The 27,775-nt window shown below is 53.4% G+C and overlaps 1 protein-coding gene across 2 annotated transcripts in view; it reads left to right on the top strand.

Moving 5' to 3' along the window:
- Positions 1-27,775, top strand: part of TET3 (tet methylcytosine dioxygenase 3) — a 117,915-nt gene that overhangs the window by 10,310 nt on the left and 79,830 nt on the right. For both annotated transcript variants that reach the window (XM_055120014.1, XM_055120015.1), the window contains exon 3: positions 8,907-8,966. In XM_055120014.1, coding sequence (XP_054975989.1) covers positions 8,907-8,966 — 60 coding nt within the window. The remainder of the gene's footprint in view (positions 1-8,906; positions 8,967-27,775) is intronic.

A 27,775-nucleotide genomic window follows, 5' to 3' on the forward strand; every position in this document is an offset into this window, starting at 1 on the left:
ATCACTTCTGACTTCGTGCTCGGGACACCCTATGTGATGTTGGGGACAGAACCCATGTCGACCAGCTGCAAGAAAGAGTACCTTACCTGCAGTACTACCTCTCCAGCCCATACTAGACTATTTTAAAAAAATTTTTTCTTTCTTAGGTGTACAACATTATTTTGAATTCTTATACTACCTAATGACCACCTAAAGTCTAGTTTCCATTCCCAGGTTGGATTCCTTTTACCTAAACTACACACCTTGTGTCCCCTTATTTCTCTGATAACCACCATTATATTGTCTAAGGATTTTTTTTTATCTTCCATATATAGTGAATTCATAAAGTTGATTTCTACTTATCTGTATTCAACAGACTGGTTCCCTACACCCCTTCCCTTCATTGTTGTTTCAACGACTGAGACACACACACACACACACACACACACACACACACATTTGTAAGGGTGCTTGCCCCCTTGGATGTGGTGCTCACCAGGGGTTTGTACATTTTCAGTTGTACGCTTCAGTAGACTCTAAAGAGTTTCCACAACTGCCCAAAATTCAAAGACATACTTTGAGGGGGGCTGATATGGTGGCCATCAGCTATTTAAATCTATTTATTTGGTTTTGGGGCCATACCTGGCTCTGCTCAGGGCTTACTCTTGGCTCTGTGCCTGGGGTCACTCCCAGCATGGTTCAGGGGACCATGTTGTACTGAGAATGGAGTTGGGGTCTACTGCATAGAAGGCAAGCACCTTCATCTCTGGCCCAGATATTTACTTTCAAATTAATTTAAAATTAAATTCAGTAGGGTATATGGCTCTAGCATTTACCAGACTGTGTGTTGTACCATAACCTCCTTCAGATTTCAGAGAGAAGAAAGAAGTAACTGCTGAGGTGAGAACTGAATATTCCACCTCAGGATTAAAGGCAACTGGAACCATTTAAGAGAAGATTTGTGTAATGATAGGAAACTTTGAACTGAATACAGCTAATGACCTCTTCTTCCCTGAAGGAGCTAGAGGTTAAGATTGGGATGGGAGTGGGGATGAAATGACTTAGAGAAGCCGAAGGAGGCAGCAGGGAAGAGGGCACGGTGTAGTGTGGGGTGAAGAAAGCAAACCAGGGAAAGAAAATATAGTGATCAGTGCTGGGCTCACACCCTCTTGTGGGAAACCTATTGTTTCAGGCACTTTATTTTTAAATTAAAAAAATTTTTTTTCAAGGCACTTTAATCACAAGATCTGTGACTCCCTCAAATCAGGAAAGAGTTTATTGCAACTTAGTACTATAGAGCTTAAAAAAACACAAAACAAAACAAAACCTCTTCCTTCCAATAAAACAAATGCGTCTACGTAGCTGTCATTCCAAGGTCAGTCACAACGGCTCCTGAGTGGTGGCTTGTGCTAGGGACAGTCTGTAGATCTAGAATGTTCCTCCTCCTCATGGGGTGTTCTCCTGCTCCAATCTGCAGGACTATACAGGCACGGCCCTGGGTGGTTTCTCCGAGGCCTGTCTCCGGGGTGGGAGAAGAGCGGTCTGGGTTGGCTGTTCTCAGGATCTTGGGTGGGGATTTGGAGCCCTAGCCCCACCCCAAGGAGCTATGACAGAGAAAGTGCCTTCCTCGGTTCAAACCCACCAAGAAACTCCTTGCCCCTCCCCGAGGGCTGGGCCTTGTTTTAATGACCTTCTCTCAGTCAAGAAAAACAACCAACTGGAGCCAGCACCCAACCCCCCCGCCCCCCCCCCACACACACAAGCTCCCTGCGGGGCAGGTGGCCTCTCCCAGTGACTTACAGCTCCGATGAACCTTATGCTTATTTACTTCTGGCCCCAAACTGTCTCTCTTGCCTAGATCATACCTGAGTCACCCACTCTGCCTCGGGGCTCTTGTTCCGCGAAGGGCTGAGCAGGGACCACAGGGTGGCTGGAAGCCCACCTTGGAGGTTTGGGATATTGTCACTAAAGCCCCACTCCTGGTCTTTTCTCTTTTTTCAGCTGTTTTTTGAGGGTTGTAGGTAGGATGCCAGGAAGAGAGAAGGGACCCCTTTACCATCCTTTTTTTTTGGGGGGGGGCACACCCTGCTGTTATCACTCCCCACAGAGTCAGGGAAACCACAGTGGTGCTGGGGTTGAACCCGGTCCAACTGCGTTCGAGGCAGGTGCCCATACCTGCCCCACGGTCTGTCTGGTCCGGGCGTTGATCTTTCTCGTGCCCCGCGCAGCCTGTCTCTGATGAGCCTTTGCGGTTCCAAGACCTTTAGCCTCTGCACGAGTGTCTCCGCAGGCACGGGCTGCGGGCTCAGCTGGAGTGGACACGCTTCCCTGTGACCTGGACGCCTGTGATTTGCATAAGAAATCCTGATAACCTGGTTTTCAGTCCCAGAGGAAGGAAGAAAGAAACCAGGGAGCCGAGGCTGGAGCCGCGGCCAGACTGCAGGCTGGGAAACAGACTGGTGGGGGGTGGCTGGAGGGCGGAGGGGAGGCGGTGTGCTTGCCCGCTTCCCCTAACCCAAGCTCTGTTCACCCACTCCCGGCTCTGGCCAACGCACCTGCCTTCCCACACCCAGCCTGGGAGCTGGCGGGCAGGAGAACGCACCTCCCTCGGAAGGCAGAACAGACGGATTTTCTGAATGAAAGTGGAGTTGTCTTTGGGACACTCAGTAGATGGTGTGTGCCAGATCCCCACCCCTCTCGATCCTGCCAGAGGAAGCCCAAGGAAGGGGTGTGGCAGTGAAGGGGTGAGACCCAAGTGGACCTGCATTTATGAGTTCCGTTCCCGAGCCGTTTCTGTGGGAGGTCTGTGGAGGGACCCTCCTCTTCTGATTTTTCCGCTCTTTGATTGCTTGCTCTGCCCTCCGGATGGCAAGTGCTAGGTGCCCCGGTCCCCTGGTTAATGCTGGCAGTGGCCCTGGAGTCCCCCCGGGGAGAGAGGGCTGGTGGGCTTTCCCCCGAGAGGGAGGTTCTGGTCCGCTCTGTGTTCACGCTGCGCCTCGGTGCGTGTGGGAGTGGCGTTCCCGTGAGTGCAGAAGGACCAGGGCTGGGTGCCGGGGGTATGACAAGGAGAAGCGCCTTCCCGGAGCGTTTCTCCAGCCCAGGAAACCTGCCGTTTCTGGAAGGCAGGACATCGTCCGCCGTGACGCGCGGAAGACCCGCGTGTTGCCTTCCCAGCCTCATTCAGCAAGTCTCGCCTGGGACCGTCTGCGCCAGGCGCCACGCTGAGCCCAAGCGTGAAGGGGAGTGGAGGCAGTATTAACTCTGTCCTTAATGAGCTCACACTCTGGGGAGGGAGACAGCATGGAAACAAACAATTACAGTGCAGTCTGCTAGGGTGGCTGGAGGCGGAGGGGTGGGGGGGACGCTCTGAGGGCAGGGACTGGCTTCAGCCACTCATAGGTCCCCTGAGAACCCAGAGTTGGAAGGGCAGGGACACCTTCTGAGAGTTCCAGTAGCGCCAGGTGGAGGGGGCGGCAGCAAGCCTTTCCTGGCACCAAGGTGTGTAGTGGTGCTACTCAGGTGCTCTGGGCTGGTGGACAGAGTTATGTTTCTGGGCTCTTCCCAGGCTTCTTCCCAGATCCTCGGGGTGGAAAGTAGCATGCTTCATGCTTGTTCATCTTGGAAGTCTTCTACGGGGGTTGCCCCAGGTCTCAAAATGCCTCAGCCAGCATATCCGTTCTGCCTTCCTGGTGACATTTGTCATTCCCGCAGGTCCTGGAAGAGTTAGTTGGTGGGCTCAGGTGCTTGTGTTTGGGGGTGGGGAGGTTCCGGTGAGGTTCATAGAATATAGGCCCTTACAAGCATTCAGGAGGGCATGCCAGGTCCGAGCAGGACCTCAGTGGCTCCCCGGGGTGGGGGTGGGGCCCAGGTGTAGTCTTGGTGTGGGCACTTGCAGGGCTGTTGCTGGCGCTGAGCATCCCTTGGAGCCGGCTGACTGCTTGGGTTCACTCTTGTTCTGCTGCCTCTCCTGGGAGGATCTTTTTTTTTCTTCTCTTCTTTAATCTCTACTGCTGCTCTTCCTCCTCAGCTTCCTCCTCCCTTTGAGAGATTTGCCGTTGACACAGACTTCCGCTGCCAAAGCTAATTGTGAAGACTGATCAGTGAATGAAGGCACAGGCAGTTCCCATGACAACCGCGAAGAGTTTCAAATATAGGGGATGATGTGTGTGTGATGGGCTGCAATTACTTGGGTGGAAATTGATGCGTGGACACCAGGGACTTCCAAGGTAGTCTCTGGAGGTGTGTGTGTGTGTGTGTGAGGGTTGCGTGGGGTTTCTTTGTGCGATGGGGAAGGGAAGGAAGGAGGTCACAGGCTTCCCTCTCGGTGGATCCCGTGTGCCCTGGGTGTGTGGGATGTTGGGCAAAACCCCGCAGGGCCTTTGGAGAGTCATGAGTCTAGTCACTCTGGTGGCGGAGGCAGGACACACACAGAGACAGAGACATGAGGGGTGCCGTCAGCCGGCCCTGGGCTGAGTAACCTGAGAAGGCTTCTGGGGCTTGAAGTCAGGCCCCTGGGGAGTGACCTCATTGGGGACCTTCAGCTGGGGAGGAACAAGTGTGGGAGGGCCCTGCTGCCCCCTCCCCCCATTTTCTAGCTCTGTGACCCGGGGCAAGGGTATCACCTCCCCGTGACCCTGTTTCTCCTGCTGATGGATGTTTCACTGGCTAAAGGAGCAAATGAGCTGTGCTTCTTTGTGCCTCATTTGGCATCCAGCGAGGACCTCTGGATGTGTCTGGATGTGTCCCTATTCCCCAGATCCACCTGCGTGTCCTGGGGCGTGTGGCTTTCGGGCCCCGGGTGGTGGGTGCTGGTACTTGTGTGTTCTTCGCCTCTTGTGGTGGGAGAGGGCTGTGACCCTGTTGCTTCTGCTGGAGCCCTGGGTATGGTGGTGGTGGGGGGGGACCTATGGAAGGCGGGAGGGGACCCTCAACCCCTCCCCCCATCAGGGGGGTCTCAAGTACCCCTGGCAGTCACAGTGAAAGGATGGGAAGAAAGTTGGGTGAGGGGTCCACGCAGTCCCTCTCTGTACTTTGTGAGCTCTTGGAGCTCGGCCTTACAGGTGCCTCAGAGGAGGTGAGGGGTTGGGGTGGGGATGGAGAGGCAGCCTGTGCATTGCCTGCCTGGGATCTGCAGGCCCCCCTAGAGCCTTGTTTCTTAAATTGCATGTTGCTTCCCCCACATGTTGTCACATAACTAAATTGTGTGTGTGTTGGGGGGTGGTAATTCACACACAAAAATTGGTTACTAAAAAAATTGGTAGCAGGGCTGGAGTGATAGCACAGCCGGTAGGGCGTTTGCCTTGCACCCGGCCGACCCAGGTTCGGTTCTCAGCATCCCATATGGTCCCCTGAGCACCGCCAGGGGTAATTCCTGAGTACAGAGCCAGGAGTGACCCCTGAGCATCGCCGGGTGTGACCCAAAAAGCAAAAAAAAAATAAAAAATGGTAGCAGGGCTGGAGTGATAGCACAGCGGGTAGGGCATTTGCCTTGCACACAGCCGATCTGGGTTCGATTCCCAGAATCTCATATGGGCCCCCCCCCAGTACCCCCAGGAGTAATTCCTGAATGCATGAGCCAGGAGTAACCCCTGTACATCAGGGTGTGACCCTGGCCACCGGGTATGACCCAAAAAGAAAAAAAAAATGCAGTAGAAAGTTTCCGAATGCGCAACGATCATAAGCGCTAGAGAAACCCTTCTCTGCTCTCAGGGCATCTTCGGGCTGCTGTGAGTGTGGGTGGAATTTGTAGGTGAGGTTTGTAGGTTCCTGGTGCCTGGGGGATCCTCTGAGGTGCCAGTGTCAGGGAGGTGAGAAACAGGTGAGTGAGCCGAAGAAGGCTGGGTTGTCTTTGGGTTGTGCCAGCCCTGAATTCTGAGGAGAGCCCTGATTGGGGGAGACTCAGAAGACTCAGAAGGCCAAGTAGGAGGGTGGTCTCTGACTCTCAGCACCCGCCCCCCCCTGCCTCCCCACCCCTTCTCAGTGGAGAGCCTCACCCACGTGGGAAAGCCACATTGTAGACAGGTGCCAGGAGAGCCGGGCCGTGATGTTGGGTGCGCTGTGAGTGCAGCAGAGGGAAGTGAGCCTTTTCCTTTCTCTTGTTGGAGTGGGAGGGTGCGGGTGGCGCTACCCAGCAGTGCTCAGGGCTCACTTCTGGTGCAGTGCTTAGGGATCACTCCTGGTGGGGCTTGAGGGGCCCTATGGGGTGCCTGGGGTTGAGCCTGAGTCGGTCATGTGCCTGGCCAGCGCCCTACCTGCCGTGCTGTCTCTCTGGCCCCGGGAAGGGAGTTTTGGATTAAGTCTTGCCCCATGCTAACTTGCCCATGGCACCGGGAGAGGGAGACCAGCATGAGGAAGTGTTGGAGGCTTGAGAAAATGTTTCTCGGGCGCAGAGCTGAAAGGGAAGTGGTGGGAGGCCAGTGGCCCCTCGCGTTTCGCTGGGGTTGGGAGGTGGCAGGGTGGAGCAGCGACATGAGAAAGCCCTCGACTGGAATTCTGCCCCCCCCGCCCCTCCCTCCCCACACACACCCACCCCAGCTGTGTCTTAATGGGCTAGTAACTTCACATGGCCAGTTCGTTCTCCGGCAAGAGACGGGGTCGTGTGTGGAGTCGGTCAGAGGAGATGCTCCCACAGAGAGTCATTGGCACACGGCCTGGGACCTAGCGGGGGCTCGATAAACTGTGGCAGCCTCAGCAGCAGCAGTAATTGTTACTGTCCATGCGGTATCCGTGGCTCTTATCCAGCAGCTGACGGTGTGTGGGGGAGCAGGGATTGGGATTGTGGGGACCAGGAGGGACTTCACCTGGCCTGGCCAAACTACGAGCTGAGGGTGGGCAGCGGATGGGCAGTTTCCCGTCCTGAGCCAGAGCCCAGGACACTGTTCTTGGACCTGCCTTTGTCTGCTACGTCCCTTCCTGACCTGTGGAAGAGCCCAGCAAACTGCCCTCTGTCTGAAGGGCTGAGGCAGGTGGGGATCTCAGAGTCTCGTCACCAGAGTCCAGCTTTGCTCTCCCTGCCCTGCCCCCCTACTTTGGGGCCACGGAAGCGGGAGGAGGGCAGCAACGGGGCTCCCGTGGGACGGAGCAGAGATAGTAGCCTGCATCCCCGGTGCCAGGACACTCAGACATTCTAAGTGGCTCAGATCCGACCAGCCTCTTCCCTCTGGCCTCAACGGTTGCTAGCGTGAGCCTGAGGAGCAGAAGCCAAGGAGTCCCCAGCCGTCGGGAGTGGTGGCGGCTTTTCCGCCCAGGACTTGCAGCTGTGTGCGAGGAGCGTGTCGTTGCAGGTCCATGTATCAGGAGAGCATAGCAGAGCTGGGGAAGGGAAGGGGCCACCCCCAGCCTCCTGCACCGGAGTCGCTAGTCGAGCTGGGAACTGAACCCAGACAGAGTTCTAGACTCCAGGGAAGAGGAGCTCTTTGGCGTGTTAAACTGCAGGGCAGGGGCCCCGACAGAGCGGAGTGTGCAGGAACCACATCTGGGACGGGGCTGGGGGCTCTCATTGCCCCCGTCTCTCTTTCCTCATCCTGCCCTTCCTTCAGCATCCTTCACAGGCTCAAACCCGGGCTGGGCTGCTGGAGACTCCTCGGCTTTCCCAGGGACAGAAGGCAGCGAGGTGTGGCAAGGAATGCCTTTGGGAGAGGAGCAAAGACTGGGGTGTGTCAGTGGCAAGGGGTGGGGGGAGGGGGCAGTGTGGATGTGTGCGGGGGTATGTTCCAGCCCCGAGGGATGAGGGATCTTAGGGTGAGGTGTGGGTGTATGGCGTGCACAAGAGGGGGAGGCTAGAACCGCAGAGCCTGCTCAGAGCGGGGCGCTCGGGGAGGGCCGGCTGCCGGGGATCATGTATATATAGTGCGCCGGTGAGGAGTCTGGGCTTCACAGCCAGCCAGCCCAGAGCTCTGCCCTTCCTAGCCTCGGGAAAGCCTCGGGCGTTCTCCCGCGCACACCACTCACCTCTTCCACATCTGCAGAATGGGGTAAGGGTGCCCAGTGCATAGCGCTTTTTTTTTTGTTTATTTGTTTTAGTGGTGGTGGTGGCGGTGGTGGTGGTGGTGGTGTGTTTGTCTTGGAAGGTGGCCAGGTGACCGGTCCTCATGCGCCCTGTCCCGGCTGCTGCCTGGATCAAGCTGTTTACTGGACTTGAGAGGTGTGTGTGTGTGTGTGTGTATGTGTGTGTGTGTGTGTGTGTGTGTGTGTGTGTTGTGTGTGTGTTGCGGGGAGCGATTCTCACCCGCGTCCACCCCACTCAGGACACAGTCTGTCCCCGTCGACCCCGGAGACGCCGAAGATGACCTTCTGGGGGATTACCTTCAGGGGTCCCCATCCCGCGAAGACGCGGGGCGTCCCGGGATGCCCCCGCCCCTGCCGCCGCCGCTCCCCGCCTCCCCGCACCGCGCGCCGGCCAGGGAGCGGCCTCGGGCCTGGGCGGCCGCCAGCGACACTCGGCGGCCCCCTTGGCGGCGCCCCCGCCCCTGGCTGGGCAGGTCCAGCCCGGCCGGCCGCGGGGATTGGCTGGCGCGCGCGCCGCCCCCTCCACACCAGCCGGGCGGGCGGGGCGGGCGGGCAGGCCGGCAGCTGGCCGCCGCCTCCTCTGCAGTGCCGCCCTCCGTGCGCTCCGGCGGGGAGAATGCGCGGCCCGGCGGCCCCGGCGGGCGCCCGAGGAGGCCGGCCGAGGTAGAGCGCGGCGGCCGGGGGCGGAGGGGGGCGCGCGGGGGGCCCGGGGCCCGGCGGGCTGCGGGTGGGGCGGGGGAGGGCTGGCACACGCCGCCGCCCCGGAGGGCTCCCGAGCGCCGCCACCCCGAGCCCGGGCGGCCGCTGGGGCAGGAAGATGGTCCCCGCTCGCCTTTCTTCCCCGGGCCCCCTCCCCGCGCGCGCCGCCGCCGCCGCCCCGCTGTCAGCCGGCTCACCCGCCTCTCCGGCTTCTCTTGCAGGTGGAAATAAAGGCTGCTGAAGGAGCCGGGCCGTGGGGACAAGGGGCAGCCGCTGTCAAGGTACCTTGTGTGCGTGCGTGCGTGCGTGCGTGTGTGTGTGTCTGTGTCTGTGTCTGTGCGCGCGCGTGTGTGCGTGTGCGCGTGTGTGTGTGTGCGCGCGCGCGTGCGTGAGGCGCGCGCCGGGAGCGAAGTGTTTGACTGGATTGGATAAAAATAAAGGGTCTCCGCTGGTGATCCCTTAATCTCCCACTGTGTGTAGCAGCAGCTGAGGGGGAGGGGCGGCGGGGTGTGGGCGGCCAATGAATTCTCAGGCCTTGTGTGGGTTTTGTTTGGATTCTTTTTGCTTTCTCAGCTGGAGGGTTTGGGTGCAGTTGGGGTTAGGTTGGTGGAACTGTTTTTATTTTATTTTATTTTTCGTTTCATGTTCTTCTTTTAAGGAAAATTATTATTATTATTATTATTTTTTATTTTGAAAAAGAACTACAACCCACTCCCCACCCGTGCCTCAGGAAGTCTCTGGAGAATGTCCCTGGCACTGTTGGTTTGCATCCAATCTGCAGAAATCCCTGAGGGGGGGTGTAAGGGGGAGGGGGAATTGCACTCCTGAGTCTGAAGCTGATAGGGTGTCATTAGTCATGCTGCTGTCACCATGGAGATGGCTGGAGAGGAAAGGAGGTGGTGGGGGGTGAGGATATTTTGGGTAGGGTGGGGGCTGATGCAACATCATGACTGGGAATTGGGCGGGCGGCTGCTGTTACTCTGTGCAACTTGGTGTCTGGGGGCCTGGAAAGGGACTGTTACCAGGTGTGTGGGAAGTGGCGGAGGGGCCCTTGGTGGCTCCAGGTCGTTGTCTGATGGCCCTGGTGGGGTATATGGGACACGGCAAGGGTGTCACTCAGAAGCAGACATTTCTCTTTGGTGGGTAAGGGTCAGTGTTAGTGGGTTCTGCCCCCATTTTCAGGGCTGGGGGTGGAGAGACAGGGAGTTTGGGGATTACTCAGCCGTATCCTCTGTGAGCCCAGGATGGAGAAAACAGCCGGAGGCCCCTCCATGTGGTTGGGGAACAGTGCGGGGTGGGGGGGGCGTAGGGGGGGCAGCTGGGCAGGACAGGGTGTGGACAGGACAGACTTGTGGAGGGAAGGAGGCTGCCTCAGCCCCGGGGCCTGTGAGCGAGGCTCTGGGGATCCTGGTTGCTTGGGTAGCAGGTGACTGAGCTGCTCGCGTCCCCAAATGCTCCCTGGAAACCCCCCCTCCTGCTTCCTGGGAAAGCCGTGGGAAACTGCATGGAGGTGCTGGAAGTGGCACCTGCCGCCTCACTCCTGGCTGGGGACGCTGGCAGGGAGGGGCTCTGCTTCCCCATGTGGGATGGGGTTGTGGGGGGGGGCTGTAGGGTGAGGCCGGAGGGTGGTTCCCTGGCTGCCTCCTAACGAGTGTGAGGTAAGGAAGTGCACGGGCAAGGGGGAGACTGTGCCTTCTGGAGCGACTTCTGGGGAAAGGAAGAGAGTCCTGTGAGCACTGGCTCTCCCCCCCACCCCCCGCCCCAGGAGCTGGGCAGGCATGGGGGGGTAGGAATAGGGGGCCCAGGAGTAGAGGGTGATCACCTGGGAAGAGACTGTGGGAGGCCCCTGAGGCAAGCGGAGGGTGGTTCATACCAGCAGTGCTGTGGGCGGGGAGGGGAGGCCTGTGAGCTCACTGCCTGCTCTTCTCCAGGCGGCACCCCAGGTTCCACCTCCACTTCCTTCCCTGGCCTCCCACTGCCAACGCGGGTGTGTGTATGTGTGTGTGTGGGGGGGGGGGAGCTGACTCCGTGGGTATGCCCCTGAGGGCTGCAGACATGGGGACGCGCCTGTTCTGCCCCCGCCCTGGGGAGAGCGGGACCAGGGGGATGAGGGCAGATGGACCCCGGGAGGGGCAGTTCCTTCCTCCCCTGGTCTCCAGCTGAGTGAGCCAGAGCTTCCCTCTGTGCTGCGGGAGGAAGGATGCTGGCAGGTTTGTTTACTCCTGGAAGCACCCCCTCCCGCCTGCTGATGGCTTCTCTGTGGCTCTTTCCCAGCGTTCTCTCTCTCTCTCTCTCTCTCCCTCCCTGCTGCCCGCATTCTGCTGGCCCTGCAGAAGCTCCTGGCCCAATACCTCCTCCCCCGCCGGCCTTGTAGGCCCGTGGCAGGGGCTACAAGGCAAAAAAACAAACAAACGGAGGAAGCCCTTCCAAAGCTCCGGGGCTGTGTCCTTGCTGGCTTTCAGCGTGGACTTGTCCGCCTGATGATCCGCACTTCCTCACTGCCCGCTCGGGACCCTGCTGGCCAGCGCTCGGGTCTGAACTTCACCCCCCACCCTCCCCTTTCCTGGTTACCGCTTGCTGTGCCCCAGCACGGTCTTCTGTTTCTGTCCTGTTCTGCGTCTACCTGTGCCCACGCCCAGGGGCATGCCGTAGTGCACCCTGTGGCCCCCGCCGCTGCCTTGGCAGGCCAGCTGGGAGTGAGTGCCCTGTGCCAAGAGCGCCAGGCTGTCCTGTTTGTGGAATCCCACGCTGCTCCCACGCTCTTCCCCGTGGGAACCCTCCACTGGCTGAGGATGTCTGGACTGGATGTTTGGGACTGTGCCCAAGATCTCTGCCTCCAGTGTCTCCTCTGCCCAGCTGTAGAAATGCCCCCTCCTCCCCCCGTGTGAGGAGATGTGGTCCTTCCCCGCCTGTGACGGGTCATCCCTCTCTCACTTCCTGCTCCCCAGACTTCAAGGAGTGCCCAGCAGGAGCCCTCACACTCTGGAGGCACACGCACGAGCAGGAGTGGACTCGGGGAGGGCGGGAAGTGGGAGAGCAGGATTTCAGTCCGCAGAGTCTCGGGTTTGAGCAGGAGGATGGAGAGAGGGCTCTCGTCACACGCACGAGAAGAACTGGGGTTTCCCAGAGCTCAGCTCTGGCTCCTCAGGGACCCCCCTCAACGGATTTTTTTTTTTCATATTCCGAGCGAATGTTGGGAGGGGGTGGGGGGACTTTGGAGGTAAACACGGGAGAGAGCTGAGCGCTGGAGCTTTCCCGCGTGGTGGGGAGGACGCGGGGAATCCCACACGGTTTCTCTGGCGCGCTCTCTCTCTCTGGGCTACCCGCGCTGGCCCGCGCGCGGCTCCCTCCAGCTTCAGATGAACAGTTTGTGATTGAAATGGCCTTGGTAGTCTGACCGGGTGCCCCTCCCTACCCCCAAGGCTAGCAAATGGTTTGACGGGATGGTGTTAGGGGCGTGCGGGGCTGGGTGGGAGGTTTGGGGGGGGGCAATGAGAAGAGCGTTTGGGTTGGATTAGCTTTTGGGCACCCCAGTCCTCCAGCCCTCTCTTTCCCTTCACCCTCCACTCTCATCGCCTGGCATCTGGCAGTCAGCCGATGACATGCTTGCCCAGACCCTCCCGGCTTCTCCGAGGAGGTGACTTTCTGGGTTTGTTAGGAAGTCTTAGAGCAAATACGGGACTCGGATGGCTCAGGTGATGGATACCTGCAGCCCTACATCATGTCCCACAGGACCGAGAGCCATTCATGCCTATTGGTTGTATCTCCTTTGCTTTCTCCTTGTTTTTTTTTTTTTTGGCTGTTGTTGTTCGTTTGTAAATCATTTACTGGGTTTGTTCCAGGTCTAGTAAATGTCAGTTATGGTATACTAGGTCCTCGGAAATGAGTTAAGCCATTGTCATTGTTACCGGGTTTCCACAAAACCTTGGCAAGTAAGAGCCAGTGACGGAATTACTGACAGTCTTAGGTCTGCGTGGGGGCATGGGCAGTTTGCGTGTGTCGTACAGTGAATATTTTGGGAGATACTGGCACATGGGAGACCCGTCCCTTTCTGCCAGTGCTGCCTGTGTTCCCAGCAACGGTCTGGTGCACCCCAAGGCGCTTTGAAGGAGGAAGCAACAGAACCTTGCTTTCAATAAGTTACTGTTTCTGGGAACTGGGGGTGATGACAGATTAGGGTTGTGGGTCAGAAATGGACTCATCAGGAAAAGAGGTTCCTTCTGAAAGGAAAGCGTTGGCTGGCCAGAGAAGTGTTGGGCTGAGTGTCAGGTAAAGCCCGTAGGAATACTTTATATACCTGGGCAGTTCACCGTGAAGCCGAGATTACCTTCTTCTTATTAACGGTGGGTTCTGCAGCCCCGCTTGCTTCGGGTGGGGGTTGGGGGGCGGCCTGCAGGGCCAGTGGCTGAGAGGCTGTGAGTGAATAGTGTCAGGTGTCCAGTCTCTGTCTCCTGTTCTGCCTCTTCTCTTGGGTCCTGACATTGGCCCTTGGAAAATTGCTTCCTGTCCCCGGACTTCAGTTCCTCTGTGAAGTGAAGGGTTTTGCCTTCGCAGCAGGGGTAAGACTGCTTACGCTGAATGTGAGCAGAGGCGGGTCTTCTCTCTTTAGAGTTCCCCCAAGCATCGCTTACTTTCCCTGCTTCTCTGAATTTCTCAAACATCACATCGAACAGAACTCACTTCCAGTTTGTAGGACTCCTGTGGCTCACCCCAGGCCCTCAGGGCCCTTGTGGCCGGTCCACGTGCCCCGACTAAAGCGAATCCAGCAAGCCTGCTCTGGGGATGCAGGACGGGTGGACCCCGAGATGGGCTCCGAAGGCCTTGTCTTTTGCTGCTGTGCTGGTGGACTCTTGCTGCAGCCGAGGCGGCGTTCCCGGGAGCTGGGCATCCCGTCAAGGCCAGTGTTTGGAGTGTTTGGACTCCTCCATGCATGGCTGGGCACACAGGATTCCCCTCTCTTCTGTGCTTTCCATCCCGGGCCAGAGCTCCCGCCTGAGGGATTCGTCTCTCCCAGAGAGGCTGCAGTCTCCTACCTGCTCTTCAGATTCCCCAAGGAGGAGTGTCGGAGCCTGCAGAGTCCCCGGAGAGGCAGGTGTGTGCCTGCCTCACCTGTATGACTTGGAGAGAGAGCAGCAGAGCACGGGGCCAGTCCGTAGAGCTAACTGGACCAGGGCCTCCCCTGCGGACAGGGCATCTCGAATTGGGAGCTTGTCCCACTGAGTGGCTCTGAGAACTCTGGAGGTGTAACTCCTTCTTCTGAGACCGATCAGAGCTCCCAGATTCTTTAAGGACAGCTGTGCCTCCTCTTCCTCCTTCCGGCTTTATCCTACCATCCTCCTGCAGGTCTCTGTAAACCTGCTGTATTGTTTTTCTACTGCAGAGGATCTTTGACCTGCTCATTTAAGAGGCTAAAAATGAGATCGGGGCGGCTGGAGCAATAGCACAGTGGGTAGGGCATTTGCCTTGCACGCGGCCGACCTGGGTTCGATTCCCAGAATCCCATATGGTCCCCGGAGCACTGCCAGGAGTAAATCCTGAGTGAAGAACCAGGAGTAACCTCTGTGCACCTCTGGGTGTGACCCAAAAAAGAAAAAAAAAAGAGAGAGATCAGAAGGTTAAAAAGTACTGATTTCCTTTCTGTCCCAGGACATGCTAAGAAAGGAGAAAGGGGCAAGGGGGTAGGCAAGGCTGTCTTGACACCAAAAATACTCTTGAGGAGGCAGACATCCCCAGGACAGAAGATTAGGGACTAAGCAGATCCCGGTTACTCTGTGACTGGGAGCTCTTGGCCCTAGGTGCTTTAAGTAATTGGATTTCTCAACCCTGCCCCCAGCATTTTCCCCGTGTAATCCTAACCCCTTGGGCTTTGCAAAGGAAACAAAGACGTCCAGCAAGTTTGCAACTTGTCCCAGACTGTGGACTCCTAAGCTCCCTGCCCTGTTTGCTGCTTTCCCCTCTCTGCCCTGTCCACCTGCCCAGCTCTCCGTGTCCCCTTCCCAGGAGTCCACTCTTTGTACCTTCAGGTGGCAGGTGTGGAGGGAGAGAGACATTGTCATTCCACCTCCCCATACACATTTTGTTTGTTTGTTTGTTTGTTTTGGGCCATACTCAGTGGTTCTCAGGGGCTACTCCCGGCTTTGCACTCAGGAAGTGCCCACTCACTGCTGACAGGCGTGGGGGACCATATAGGATGCTGGAGATTGAACCTGGGTCTGCTGCATGTAAGGAGAGCGCACCCCCTCCCCGCCTCCACATTGTCCCATCACTCCAGCCTTGCTCCCATACTTTGTGAGGGCTCTGACTCGTTCCTGCCCCATCACTCTGCAGAAAGGGGAAGTTACCCAGGAGGCTGTAACTCTGGGCAAAAGTGGAGACCCTGGGAGAGGGAGTTTTGGGCCAGGAGCCCTGTCTGGACTCCCAGGCGCTCTTCCTGTTGCCCCTTCTCCCTTGAGTGTGACCCTGGGCCACGCCGTATCTCTGCTGGCTTGAGCAAGCGCACATCCCACACTCCATGCATGCCCTGCTGCAGCCCAGAAGGGGGACCACGCCTTCACAACTGGGATCCTTGTTGCCCGCCCCCCTCAGCCCTGGGTGATGGGTGGTGGGTGTGCAGAATTGAATTTTCAGTGGAAACCTGGAGGCGGTGCCCAAGAACTGCCCACACCCTCTTCCTCCTTGGCCCCGGCCCCGCAGATCTTTCTCCTCCACTCTTTCCTGCATACCAGGACACCAGCAGGAAGGGCCTCTCGGGGCACTGCTTTTGGGAGCATGGGCCAAGGACTCCTTGTGTCCGAATGACCCAGAAGTGCACAGAATGCCATGGCACTTCCCGTTCGGGAGAACCAGTTGCCCACTGAGCTCTGGTGCGGGCTCCTGTCCCATAGGTAGAATGGGCACAGGGCAGTGAGGGGGCCCCAGGGGTCAGGGGTGCTGGATGCTCCAGGCATGCAGGCCCTGTGGCACCGCCCTGCTCCCTGGTCCTGCCACTTGCCCTGGTGCCAAGCCCTACCTGACGGTTGTGTTATACGCCGACCTCTGTCTTGTGGCCTTTCCCCCACTATTATTTCATCTCGGTTTGCTGTTTTCCAGCCGTGGGTTCCCAGTGGTGTCATTTGAACCCTGAGTAGTAGTTAGGGCTTAGCCGTGGGGTTGTGTGGTTGGAGTGGTGATGTCTTGGGGCTGCGCTGGCAAGTGGGCCAGAGCCAGAGTCTGGGGTTCTGTGTGCAAACCCGGGGAAGCCTCCTGCCCCTGCCTCTCCCCCTCCCCCCCACCTTGAAGGCTGCCTCTCTGTGGGGGGCATTGCCCCTCACGGAGTCTCTGCCCAGGGTCCCAGGGAAGCAGGATGTGGAGGAGGAGCTGGGTGGGTGCCAGGGCACTTGAGTCTTAAACACTTGCTCCCACCCCCTCAGTCTCCACCGGAGTAGGCAGGGGCCGCGTTTCAACTTGCCCGGAGTTTCCAGTGGCCAGTCCCTCTGGTTCAACTAGTTTTGTGGTTTCTTAGTTCTACTGCGTAGTAGAGTCATCTGGGAGCTTTTATGAAAAATACCATCCAGGCCGGCATCCCAGAGACTCTGGTGTTCTAGAGTGGGGCTTGTGCCCACTGCGTTTCTGAGCCCCCCACAGGTAGGAGCTGAAGCTCTGTTTTGTTTGTTTGTTGGTTGGTTGGTTGGTTGGTTGGTTTTCGGGTCATACCCACCAGGGCTCTGGGCTTCGTCCTGGCCGTGCTCTGGGGACCATATGGGATACCAGCAATTGAACCCAGCTCAACTGCGAGCCGCAGGGCAGACGCCCTCCCCTCTGCACTGTCGCTCTGGCCCCAGGCAGGTGTGAGTTCAGCGTGCCCACAGAGGTGGAAGCAGGTGCTCTTGTCCACTTGAGCCCTGTGTCTTCTTGGGGCTGTTGCTGAATTGACTTCTCTCACTCCCTTGAGCCGCAGTGATCATCAGTACAGACACTGGACAAATGAAGGCAGTGTCGGGCACAATGCAGGGGTAAATATTCTGGGAGATAAAATTTATTAAAACCAGAATTTGTGGTGGGGGGAGGACTCTACTAGAAGGGAAACTGAGTTCAGAAACTTTTGAAGTATAGAATGTATACCAAAAATTGACACACCATGTACATTTCTCAAAATCATTACTTCCACATGGCCAGTAACCCACTCAGGACCTGAGAGACCCTCATCCATGCCCGTGGCTCAGAGTTTTGGATGGTTTTGGGACGAGTCAGATTAGTCACGTAGAGAAGAGCCAGGAAGAGTGCTGGCCTGCCCCAGTAGGACCGCCTCTGGCGACTCACAGAACCCCCCCTCACCCCCTCCAGCTGAGTGGGTTTTACATAGGTTGGACATAGGTTACCTCTGTGTGACTCACACCCCATTACCTTTAGTTCCTTCTGCATCTTGGACTTCAGATCTTTTTCATCTGCAATCTTGGGTAATCCCAGAAATCGGAATCCTCCTCCCCCACACCCCTTCCTTTTCTTCTTGGTTTCGATAATAGAGATAATACACGCTTGGGGGGGATTAGAAGTGGGTAGGGGGAGGGGGGGGATTTGATCCTCATTCTGGGCATGCATGCGGTTGGTTGTGTTTATAAAATGGGGCTGGAGAGATAGTAAAGAGGTTAAGGCATTTTTGCCTTGCGTGCAGCTATAGTGATTGGGACAATGGTTCAAATCCAGGCACCTTTAGCACAGAGCCAGATGTGACGTGTGGGAGTGTGTGTGTGTGTGTGTGTGTGTGTGTGTGTGTGTGCACCTTTAGCACAGAGCCAGATGTGACGAGTGAGAGTGTGTGTGTGTGTGTGTGTTTGTGTGTGTGTGTGTGTGTGTGTGTGTGTGTGTAGGGAGCGAGTGCTGCTGCCCTGAGACCCCACGTGACCCTGCCTGGTAACTGCCAGTACTGTGCTTTGCTTACCAGGTGCAGGCACATGGGGCAAAGTTTCCCTGCTTCTCTCATTGCCCAGGGCAACTCTGTAGCCAGTGGTGCTGGCCCCACCTTTCAGATAAGGAAACCCGACTCTGAGGCCTGACCCAGGGTGGTTTCACAACAGGGTGGGGCTGGAATGAAGGCCAGACATGTCTGACTTGAGAGCCGGTGTCCTGGTCAGTGGGTAGCTGCCTCTCCTAAAACCTTCCACGTTACGTTCTTTTTGCAGGTATTTATCAAACAGAAGGTATCTTTCTCCTTTGGAAATTTTCTTTTTTTTTTATTTTCAGGTGAATGTTTGTGTAGTATTGCTGATTGAGGTGCACGTTAAGACAATGTGTGTGTGTGTGTGTGTGTGTGTGTGTAGTGGAGGGGAGGTTGTGTACATGGTGGTGCTCAGGAATCACTCCTGGCAGTGCTCAGGGGGACTGTATGGGTTTCTGGGGATTGTACTCAGATCAGTAAGGCAAGCATCCTACTTACTATGCCATCTCTTTGGCTCATTCTACTCTATTGATAAGAAGCTTTACCCCATAAGAGAGAAATGTTTCATCTTGTGACATCTATTTAACTTGGTTTGAAATAGAATATTCCTTCCTTGCCAGTTAATGAGATGAATTGTTAATGCATTTCTTAATATTGAACTGTCTTTGTGTTCTTTGAATATGCTATACCTGATGATGCCGTACATACTTCTTTTAAACATGCTTTTTTGATCTGATTTATAAATCTGGTAGCTTTGTGTCTGTGAATGAGGTTGACCTGTAATTTACCTTTTCATTATATTTCCATTCAGAGGTTGGCATTAGAATAATTGTACCTTCATAAGGTAGATTGTGAAACTTAACTTTGGAACAGTTTAATACAAGTTAAGATAATTTTATTCCTTTAGGATTAGAAAAAAAAGCCTGATGAAACCATCTCTGAGCCTGGTCCTTTTTGAGGGCGGGGTATTTGTAGCTTTCTAATTTTTTTCTTGTGGCTTTTGGTATGAAGTGCTTGCTTTGTGTTTTTCATGAAAGCGATCTGTTTTCAAGTTTATTAGCATAATACATGTACAGTTATTGTCTTTCAGTTCCTACAGTATCTGTGATTGTTTTCATGTCTCTAGTTCTTTCTCTTCTTTCCTTCCTCCCTCCCTCCTTCCCTCTCTTCCCTCCTTCTTTCTTTCTTTCTTTCTTTCTTTCTTTCTTTCTTTCTTTCTTTCTTTCTTTCTTTCTTTCTTTCTTTCTTTCTTTCTTTCTTCTACCTTCCTTTCTCTTTTTTCTTCCTTTCTTTATTTTCCTTTCTTCCTTTCCTGTGCTCAGGGCTTACTTATGGCTCTGTGCTCAGGGGTCATTCCTGACTGTGCTCAGGGGATCATATGTGGTGCCAGAGGTTGGACAAAGGTTGGTTGCAAGCTCGGTGCATGCCCTACCTGCTGGTCTAGGTTTCTGGCCCATAGTATAGTATAATTTTCTCTTAACTTTGCAGGGTTTTAGGTAAAAGTACAAAGGTTTACAGTTGTGCTTTGTTTTTTTTAAGGCAAGAATATTTGCGTGAGTTTTTGTTTTTCCTTCCTTTGGCTTATTGGTGTGCACTTCCTTTAGGCTCTCAATTGGATCTTGGTGACACTTTTTTTCCTTCTCTGATCATAACAATATTAATAAATGACTTTGTCTCTGAGTTTTCCTGTGACCTCATTCTCAAGGTTTTGATAGTTGCCATTTGCTGGAGTTCACGGGGTGCCCAATCTGAGAATAGCCTGACTTCCCTTCTCTTGCAGAGAACCCCAGTCATGTTTTTGGAACAAAGGCTAGGTCATTTCTAGGCGGCCCTTGTTTGCCTTGGGGGACTTGGTGTTCAAGCTTGTAGGTAGGGAGCAATGATTGCTGATGACGTTAGCCACCAGTATCAGTGGAAACGGACTGGGTATTTTCTGTTGGTTTGTTTTTAAAGCAAAGTCAGTTTGAATTTATGACCTTGCATATCCTAAGGCCAGCTGAAGGTTTTAGAAAAGCCTCGCACATTCGCTCTAGGGAGAATGAAGTTCTAAAGATATGAGAGAGGGAGGAAGTGCTGGGTCTAGCTGAGCTCAGCTCAAGGCTCCGGCCCTTCGTTTCATCCCTGTAGAAGCTCTGCCTGTCAGTGTCCCCTGAGCGGGTGTCTGAGGATGGACATAGTGGTGGGGAAGTGAAAGGTCTGCAGTGCCAGGAAACCCAGGCCGTGGGCTTGTGGATGGCTCCGCCTTCGGTGCTCCCGGAGATTTTGTTTCCTTGTGCTCCCCCACCTCAGGAGTGGGGAGTAGGATACAGTGATGTAGGGTGTAGGATAACTGTGTAGGATAACATCAGGGTGTAGGATAACAGTGATCCCAGTTGTAAAGGCACAGCCCCCCAACCCCCACCCCACCCCTGGTCCCAGCAGGGCATGGTGGGCGCGTGTGGTGGGGGCTGCATCCAGCCTGCCTTTGTTCAAGACAGCAGAGAAATGGCCTGGCCTGGGTCACAGTCTAGGGAGAAGGTGAAAATCTTTAGGAGATAAGATTTTCTTGCCTCTTATCTTGAGAACACTAAAGGCCTGGGGGAGGGTAAGGGCAAGGGACTTTGACAATCAACAGTTTTCAAAATCAACAGTAATATTTTTTCCTAAATAAAAAGGAAAAGAATTTTTTTGTTTTCTTTTTGGTCACACCCTGCGATGCTCAGGGGTGAAGTCCTGGATCTGCACTCAGGAATTACTCCGGGCGGTGCTTGGGGGAACCATATGGGATGCTGGGGATCGAACCCAGGTCAGCGGCATACAAGGCAAATGCCTTACCCGCTGTACTATTACTCTGGCCCCGGAAAAGAAATTTTTGGTTTGAGTTTTGGTATTTGGGGGGCTACCTCTGGTAGTATTTGGGGGGGTAACTGTGCTGTGCTGAGGGTCCAGCCTAGGTCTCCTACAGGGCACAGCAGCCTGCTGTCTCTGTGAACTATCTCCCTTGCCCTGAATGTTTGAACTTTAAATAAAAGTAACTCATGCCCATTTAAAGAATTCAAACAGCAGTATATAAAAGTACATAGGTTGGAAGCCGAAAATCCCTATTTCCCTATTTCCTCTCCATCGGTGTAATCTTAGTTAACAGTGTTTACATAGATTTGCAGACATTTGCATGCATGAACTTACTGTCTTTCCTATGTTCATGATTTTGTGCCATTTTGTGTATGTGTGTTTTAAATTCTTGTCATTTTTTCTTTTGATTATATATTAAGAACATCTTTCATGCCAGTACTCTGTTCGCCTTTTTTGGGGGGCTTGGTTTGGGGGCTTCTCCTGGCAGTACTCAGGGACTCCTGTTGGCTCTGTGCTCAGAAGCCACTCCTAGTCGTGCCCCCAGGGGCCTCGAGGCACTGGAGATAGAAGCCAGGGCCCCTGCTTGAACAGCATGTGCTGGTCTGTCAGCTGCCTCTTCAGCCTTATTTGAGCCTTTTAAGTGTCTAGAATATTTTCATTTTATGAGTTTACTATAATTTGTTCCTACTGGTGGACATAGTTCCAGTTTTTTTTTTGCAATTATCCATGACATGGTAATTAACAGATTTCACCTATTTCTTTGGTTTGATTGTTTTTTTTTAAATGTACAAAAATTATACCAGTGAATATTGAAGTTGATGTTACCAAATTATCCTTCCATAAGAAAGTTTGTTACTATCTATTAAGTTTATTCTCCCACCAATACTGGATGGGGACTTAATCAGTCCTTCATTTTTGCCAGCTTGATAAGTGCAAGGGTGTAGCTCTTTTTTTTTTTTTTTTCTTTTTTGGGTTTCACACCCACTGATGCTCAAGGGGTTGCTCCTGGCTCTGCACTCAGGAATTGCTCCTGGCAATGCTTGGGGGGGACTACATGGGATGATGGGGATTGAACCCGGGTCTGCCACGTGCAAGGCAAATGCCCTATGTACTATCACTCCGGCTCCTCATTTTAATTTCTTTTATGGGTGTACTTGAGAATGTTTCAAATACTAACCTTTTTTTTTTTTTTTTTGCTTTTTGGGTCACACCCAGTGATGCTCAGGGGTTACTCCTGGCTTTGCACTCAGGAATTACTCCTGGCGGCGCTGGGGGACCATATGGGATGCCGGGGATCGAACCCAGGTCGGCCACGTGCAAGGCAAACGCCCTACCCGCTGTGCTATCGCTCCGGCCCCAAATACTAACCTTTTTGCTTTTTTCTGTGTCTTATTATATCTATAGACCATTTTGAAATAAGTTGACTTTATATTGATCCATAAAAGTTCCTGTATTTAAATTCTTTGATTTTTGGGTCGCACCCGTGGTGCTAGGAGGTGTCCCTGGCTCTGTGCTGCCGGGATGCTCAGATCAGGGTCTCCTGCAGGCAGAGATGTGGCCAGCCCACTGAGCTATCTCTCCAATCCCATTAAAGTTCCTATTCAGAAAAAATATTTCGGTCTCTTATTGTCTTTATCATATAAATATTTGTACGTGTGTCCATGTGTGTGTGTTTTATATAGAACTCATGAATATTCTGGCTTCTGAATTTTCACTTTATAGTTTCAAGTTATTTAAATCTCTAAGCTTAAATTTGTGTTTATAGATGTTTTAAAATGAGATTCGAAATAGAAATAGACACACATATTAAGCCTATTAGCTCCAGTCGATTAAATATCATTTTCCAAGTGGTTTATAATTCCACCTTAAGCATTTTTGGGTTGTTTGTTATTCTGGGGGGCCACACCCAGCAGTGCTCAGGGGTTACTCCTGGCTCTCTACTCGGGAATCATTTCTGGCTGTGCCTGGGAGTCCATCTGGGATGCCAAGGATTGAACCTCTGTCAGCCATGTGCAAGGCAAGTGCCCTACCAGCTAACTATCCTGTCTCTCAGGCCCTAATTCCACCTTACGCATTTTATAAATTAATGGCCCTTTAGGGTCTCTCTTCAGCTCCTTGAATTATTTGATTCATGTCTGTATTTTATTGTTTTAATTACTACAGATTTAAAAATAAACAGTTTGTTAAAAAAGCAACAACAAAAACAAAAGCTCAGTTTTCCCACGACTTCTTATAAAATTTTTTCTTTCTTTTGCATCCCCTTTCCCCAATAAGCTGAGAGACAGTTTATCAAGTTCTGTGGGGAAAAAAATGTATAAAATTTTTCTGTTGAAATTGCATGGAGAATGGGCTCCCCAGCTGGAGTCGGAGAGGGGGGACGACTGCTGTGTGAAGGGTCTGTCCGCTTAAGCAGCATCTTTCTATTCTCGGCTCCTCGTGTGCGCCTCTGAGTTTCTCAGTGTTCTTCATACGGTCTTCCCCGTCTCTCTTAATCCGTCCCGGCACACTGTAGGTTCTGTCGCCGCTCTGTGAGTTGGAGCTTTGCTGTCGTACGTTGTCACTGGTCCCTGCAGGTCACTGTCACTGTCATCCTGTTTTTCATCGATTTGCTTTTTGGCATATCGAATACACCACGGGTAAGCTTGCCAGCCACTGCCATGTGGGTGAGATACTCTTGGTAGCTTCCGGGGCAGAGGAATCGAACCCAGGTCGGCCGCGTGCAAGGCAGACGCCCTACCCGTTGTGCTATTGCTCCAGCCCGGTGGCACGGTCGGTCAGCGCGGCACTTAGACGGCAGTACGTGCAGAGCAATGCCGAGGCTGTGAGGACTCTTTCTAATACCTTGGGTAAATTTTGTTTCATTTTTTTACCAAAGTGGATTAGACATATTCTGGCTTATGTCAGCTGCTCCGATACTGTCTCTGACACGTCCCCTCCTAGGGCCAGGCTACCCCTTGGTCTCTGGGTCCCCCACATCCTACACACTGTGGGGCATATGTAGGGGCTCCTTCAGTACCTGACATGAGTTCTGGGTGCTAAGGTGGCCCTTTACTCTCTTCACTCCCCAGTACCTGGCAGCGAGCCGAGCGCACAGTAAATCCTTGTACTAAGCTGAATCAGACTGATGAGAGTGACCGTGAGCATCCCCTGTTCCAAGGGTGACAGCCCAGGCCAGTGTCAGGTGCAGAATTCAAAGTAGCCCTGGCTCGGAGCCTGGAGTCTGTGAGCCAGAGAGGGGACTTGACCTGTCTCCACTGTCAGTCAAAAGAAGGTCCCGGGCCATTTCCCCAAGGCAGACATCAGGGAGGAGTCCTCTGAACCCACACCTCATAATTACCCTGGGACCGACAGCCCACTTGTCATTAACCCTCATTAGTGCTAAGTGATGGGGTGAGCTGCCTTCTCGGTTCCCAGACACCTGAAGGTAGCCTGAGACAGACATAATCCGCGACTGCCCCTCTGGGATGAGGATTCACTGATGCTTGTAAAGGCACAGGTGAACTGATCTCTACTCCTCCTTTCTTTTTAATTTCTTTTTTTTTTTTTTTTCATTTTTTGGGCTGCATCCAGCGGTACTCAGGGCTAACTCTTGTCTCTGCACTTAGGGGATCACTCATGACCAGTGGGGAACCCTATAGGATGCTGGGGATCGAGGATTGAACCCCAGTGGCCCACATACAAGGCAAACACCCTACTCATTGTACTATAACCCCGCCCTCTTTTTTTTTTTTTTTTTTTTTGCTTTTTGGGTCATACCCAGCAATGCTCAGGGGTTACTCCTGGCTCCGCACTCAGGAATTATCCTGGCAGTGCTGGGGAGACCCTATGGGATGCAAGGCAAACGCCCTACCCACTGTGCTATCGCTCCTAGCACCCCCCCACTCCTTTCTTAAGGTAACCCTCTTCCTTCTCTTTCCTACCTACCATCTACCCCCCCCCCGCCCCCCCAATGTTTTCTGGGTGACCTATCAGTGTTCATCTCTGTCCTTCCTTTCCATTGTGTTTGTGTTTTCTTCTTATTTATTGTTGTTGCTGATGCTAGGGGTCCAACCTAGAGCCTCAGACATAGAAGATGAATGCCCTGTCACAGAACTATGCCCCCCACCCCCACCCCACGGCCCCAATTCCCCTTGGTTTTGCATTTTAAGCTTTTACTGGCACTTTGGGGAAAGAAAGGCACCATTTTTTTTCTCCCCAATTTTATTTTATTTTTATAAAGTTGTTCACAATAATTTATGACATTCAATATTCCAACACGAGTCCCACCACCTTTACACCTTCCCACCACCATTTTTTCCCCCACCACCATTATTTATAATTATTTATAATTTTCCTACCACTACAGAATCCTGCCCCCAAAGCAGGTCCTAAATAACTCATTTTGTATTACTTGTTACAAATTACCTGTTTTAAAAATGATCCAAAAAAGTTTTCTCAGAAGAGGAAAACGTGTGAAGATTGTTGTATCTCACCCTGGAGCCGTTGAGCCCTTGGATAAGAGATTACTAACATTTTGCTACATGTTGAGCCTTGTGTGCTAATATTGATTGATTGATTGATCGAGATTGGTTGCCTTCTAATACCTTATCACATGTGGTAAAGGCTCCGTTTCTTAAATTATTTTTCTTTTGCTTTTTGGGCCATACCCGGTGATGCTCAGGGGTTACGCCTGGCTCTGCACTCAGGAGTCACTTCTGGCGGTGCTTGGGGGACCATATGGGATGCCGGGGATCGAACCGGCCGCGTTCAAGGCAAACGCCCTCCCCGATGTCCTATTGCTCTGGCTCAAGGCTTGGTTTCTTGATGGAGCTCTCCTCTGCCGGCTGCTCCCAGTCGCCCACCTGCCTCAGAAATTGGGTCCTTGGGGAGCCAGGAGCACAGCACTCGCTCCTGCTACTTAGGTGGACACCGGCCTTCCTGCTTCTGCCTTTTATGAGAAGGCAGCTCAGAGCCGGGCTTGAGCATGCGGTGCCTCTGACTCCGCATGTCCCCGTGCATGCCCTGTGCTCGGGCAGCTGGTGGGCTCTGCTCCCCGTCCCTCCCGTGCTGCAGGGACATGAAAGCCCCTCCCCAGTGTTGGGATCTCCAGGGCCCGCCGGGGAGGTGGAGGAGGCGTTGGGAGGCGTATTCTGGGGCTCCCCCTTCCTTTTCTTCCTGCAGGGCCAGGGCAGTGGCCCCTGGGCACAGGGAGATCACTGCGGTGCCAAGTCCGCAGGGCCCCTGGTGGCAGCCGCTCTGTGTCGGTGCCAGCGCCGCAGGAGTCGCCTCCGTTCTGGGGTGCTGAGCGGCAGCTCTGACAGATGGGTCTGTGCGAGCACGTGGACCAGTTCCAGACGCCGGCTCCTGGAGCAGCGCGTGTGCTGGCAGGGAGGCGGCCACGCCAGGCTGCTGGGGACTTCAGCTCACCTGTTGAAGGAAGTCCTGCCCGCCCCTGCCTCCCTGCCCGCTTGGCCTCTTGTACAGAGCAGGAGTGCTGGCCGCTCGCTGTCTGGCCAGGCCCGCGTGTGCAGGTGGCAGGGGAGCTGCCTCCAGCCCCTGCCGTGCTCTCAGACCCGGGGCTCGCCCAATCTGCCGAGCTGACTGAGATGCTCCCCCCTTGATGCTCCCACCCTCAGCCCTGTAAGGCGGTTGGACTGAGGCCCACCGGCATCCGCAGGCTCTCCCTACGACTGGAGGGTGGGTCTGCTGCTGAGTCTTCGGCCCACTGCTCTGCGGAGTGATGTGCCAGCGGTTCTGTGTATTGGGGGTTCCCAGTCCTTGAGGCTCAGTGAAAAGCCAGGCTCTAAGCACTGTGATGATTTGCGAAAGGGCTGGGCATTTTTGCAGACGTGTGTGAAAGCCCCAGAGAGACTAGGTGCAGTGTTCAGTTTCAGGAAAGCTCAAAGTTAGGAAACAATTAAAACTTTTTTTTTGTTTGTTTGTTTTGGGTGCTGTCCTTCTAGCACTGTAGCACTGTTGTCCCATTGTTCATGGGTTTGCTCGAGTGGGCACCAGTAACGTCTCCATTGTGAGACTTGTTACTGTTTTTGGCATATCGAATACACCACGGGTAGCTTGCCAGGCTCTGCCATGTGTGCGGGATACTCTTGGTGGCTTGCCGGGCTCTCCGAGGAATCGAAGAGGAATGCTGGGTTTGAGTCCCAGCATCCCATATGGTCCCCTCAGCACCGCCAGGAATAATTCCTGAGTGCAGAGCCAGGAGTAACCCCTGAGCATCGCCAGGTGTGACCCAAAAAGCAAAAAACAAGCAAACAAACAAAAAAGACAATTTCTGAGTCCTTGAGATGTAAAATTAAGAGGGTATTATGTACCCCTTTGTATGGCTATGGGGGAATGAAGTGAAGAAAAAAAAGATAATATTTTATGAGTTAGAAAAATAATGCAATAAATAACCACTGGGCCTGGTTACTCTTTGGGAGCTTATTTTGCTCACAGATTTCTACCTCTCATAATATTGCCTACCATTTTTCTTGAATAAATTTTCTTTCAAAATTTTATTCTTTCATCTGTATTTTCAAAGTTTTGACGGTAAAGCACTTATATCTTATGCACTGGTTATATCCCTGTTCAATTTTAAATATAATTTAATTATCTTTTTCTTTTTAAATGACTTGTCAAAAAAATAATCTCATCAGTCTTTTGGAAAGCCACCTTTTAGATTCCATTTACAACTACCCACAGTCAAATATTCTGTCCCTTTCTGATTCATCTTACTTACCTTTCTCTCCTTTCTCCTCCCAAGTGGTACTCAAGAGACTGGGGCCCTCCAGATGCTGCTGGCCAACTGGTGGGATGGCTCAGTTCTCTGATCCAGACGTGTTGGGGGCATCCAGGGCTACCCCAGTGGTGCTGAGAGGGAGACCTCCAGCTGTGACACCCTGGGGTGCTCAGGGACCATGTAGTACTGGGTTCCAACTCTGGTCCCTCTGTGTGTCAGACATGTGCCCCTGACCACTAAGCCATCTCCCAGGCCCCTTAGCTTTTATTTTCTAGCTTCTTGGAATGAAATAATACTTTTCTTATCAGTAGCATTTATTGAAGCATCAGTTTTATTAATTAAAAGCTAGAGGTTTTTTTTTTGATAATGTTGAAATTGTTTTGATAATCTCAATAAAACAATTTGTATAAAGACAACTAATTTTATGCTTATTTCATTTTATGTTATCAATGATAAAATGCGTTTCCTGTAACACACAAGTATCCATAACAGATTGATAAATATAATTGCGATTGCATTTTTTTTTTTTTTATAACGGCCCTGAAGTAGTTGGAGGGAGACTTAGGATTCCCAAGAGCTGTCTTTCTGTTGGCCAGAGAGGCTGTGCCTGTGTCAGGCCAGGCTGG

The sequence above is a fragment of the Sorex araneus genome, chromosome X, assembly GCF_027595985.1.
Source record: "Sorex araneus isolate mSorAra2 chromosome X, mSorAra2.pri, whole genome shotgun sequence".
Lineage (NCBI taxonomy): Eukaryota > Metazoa > Chordata > Mammalia > Eulipotyphla > Soricidae > Sorex > Sorex araneus.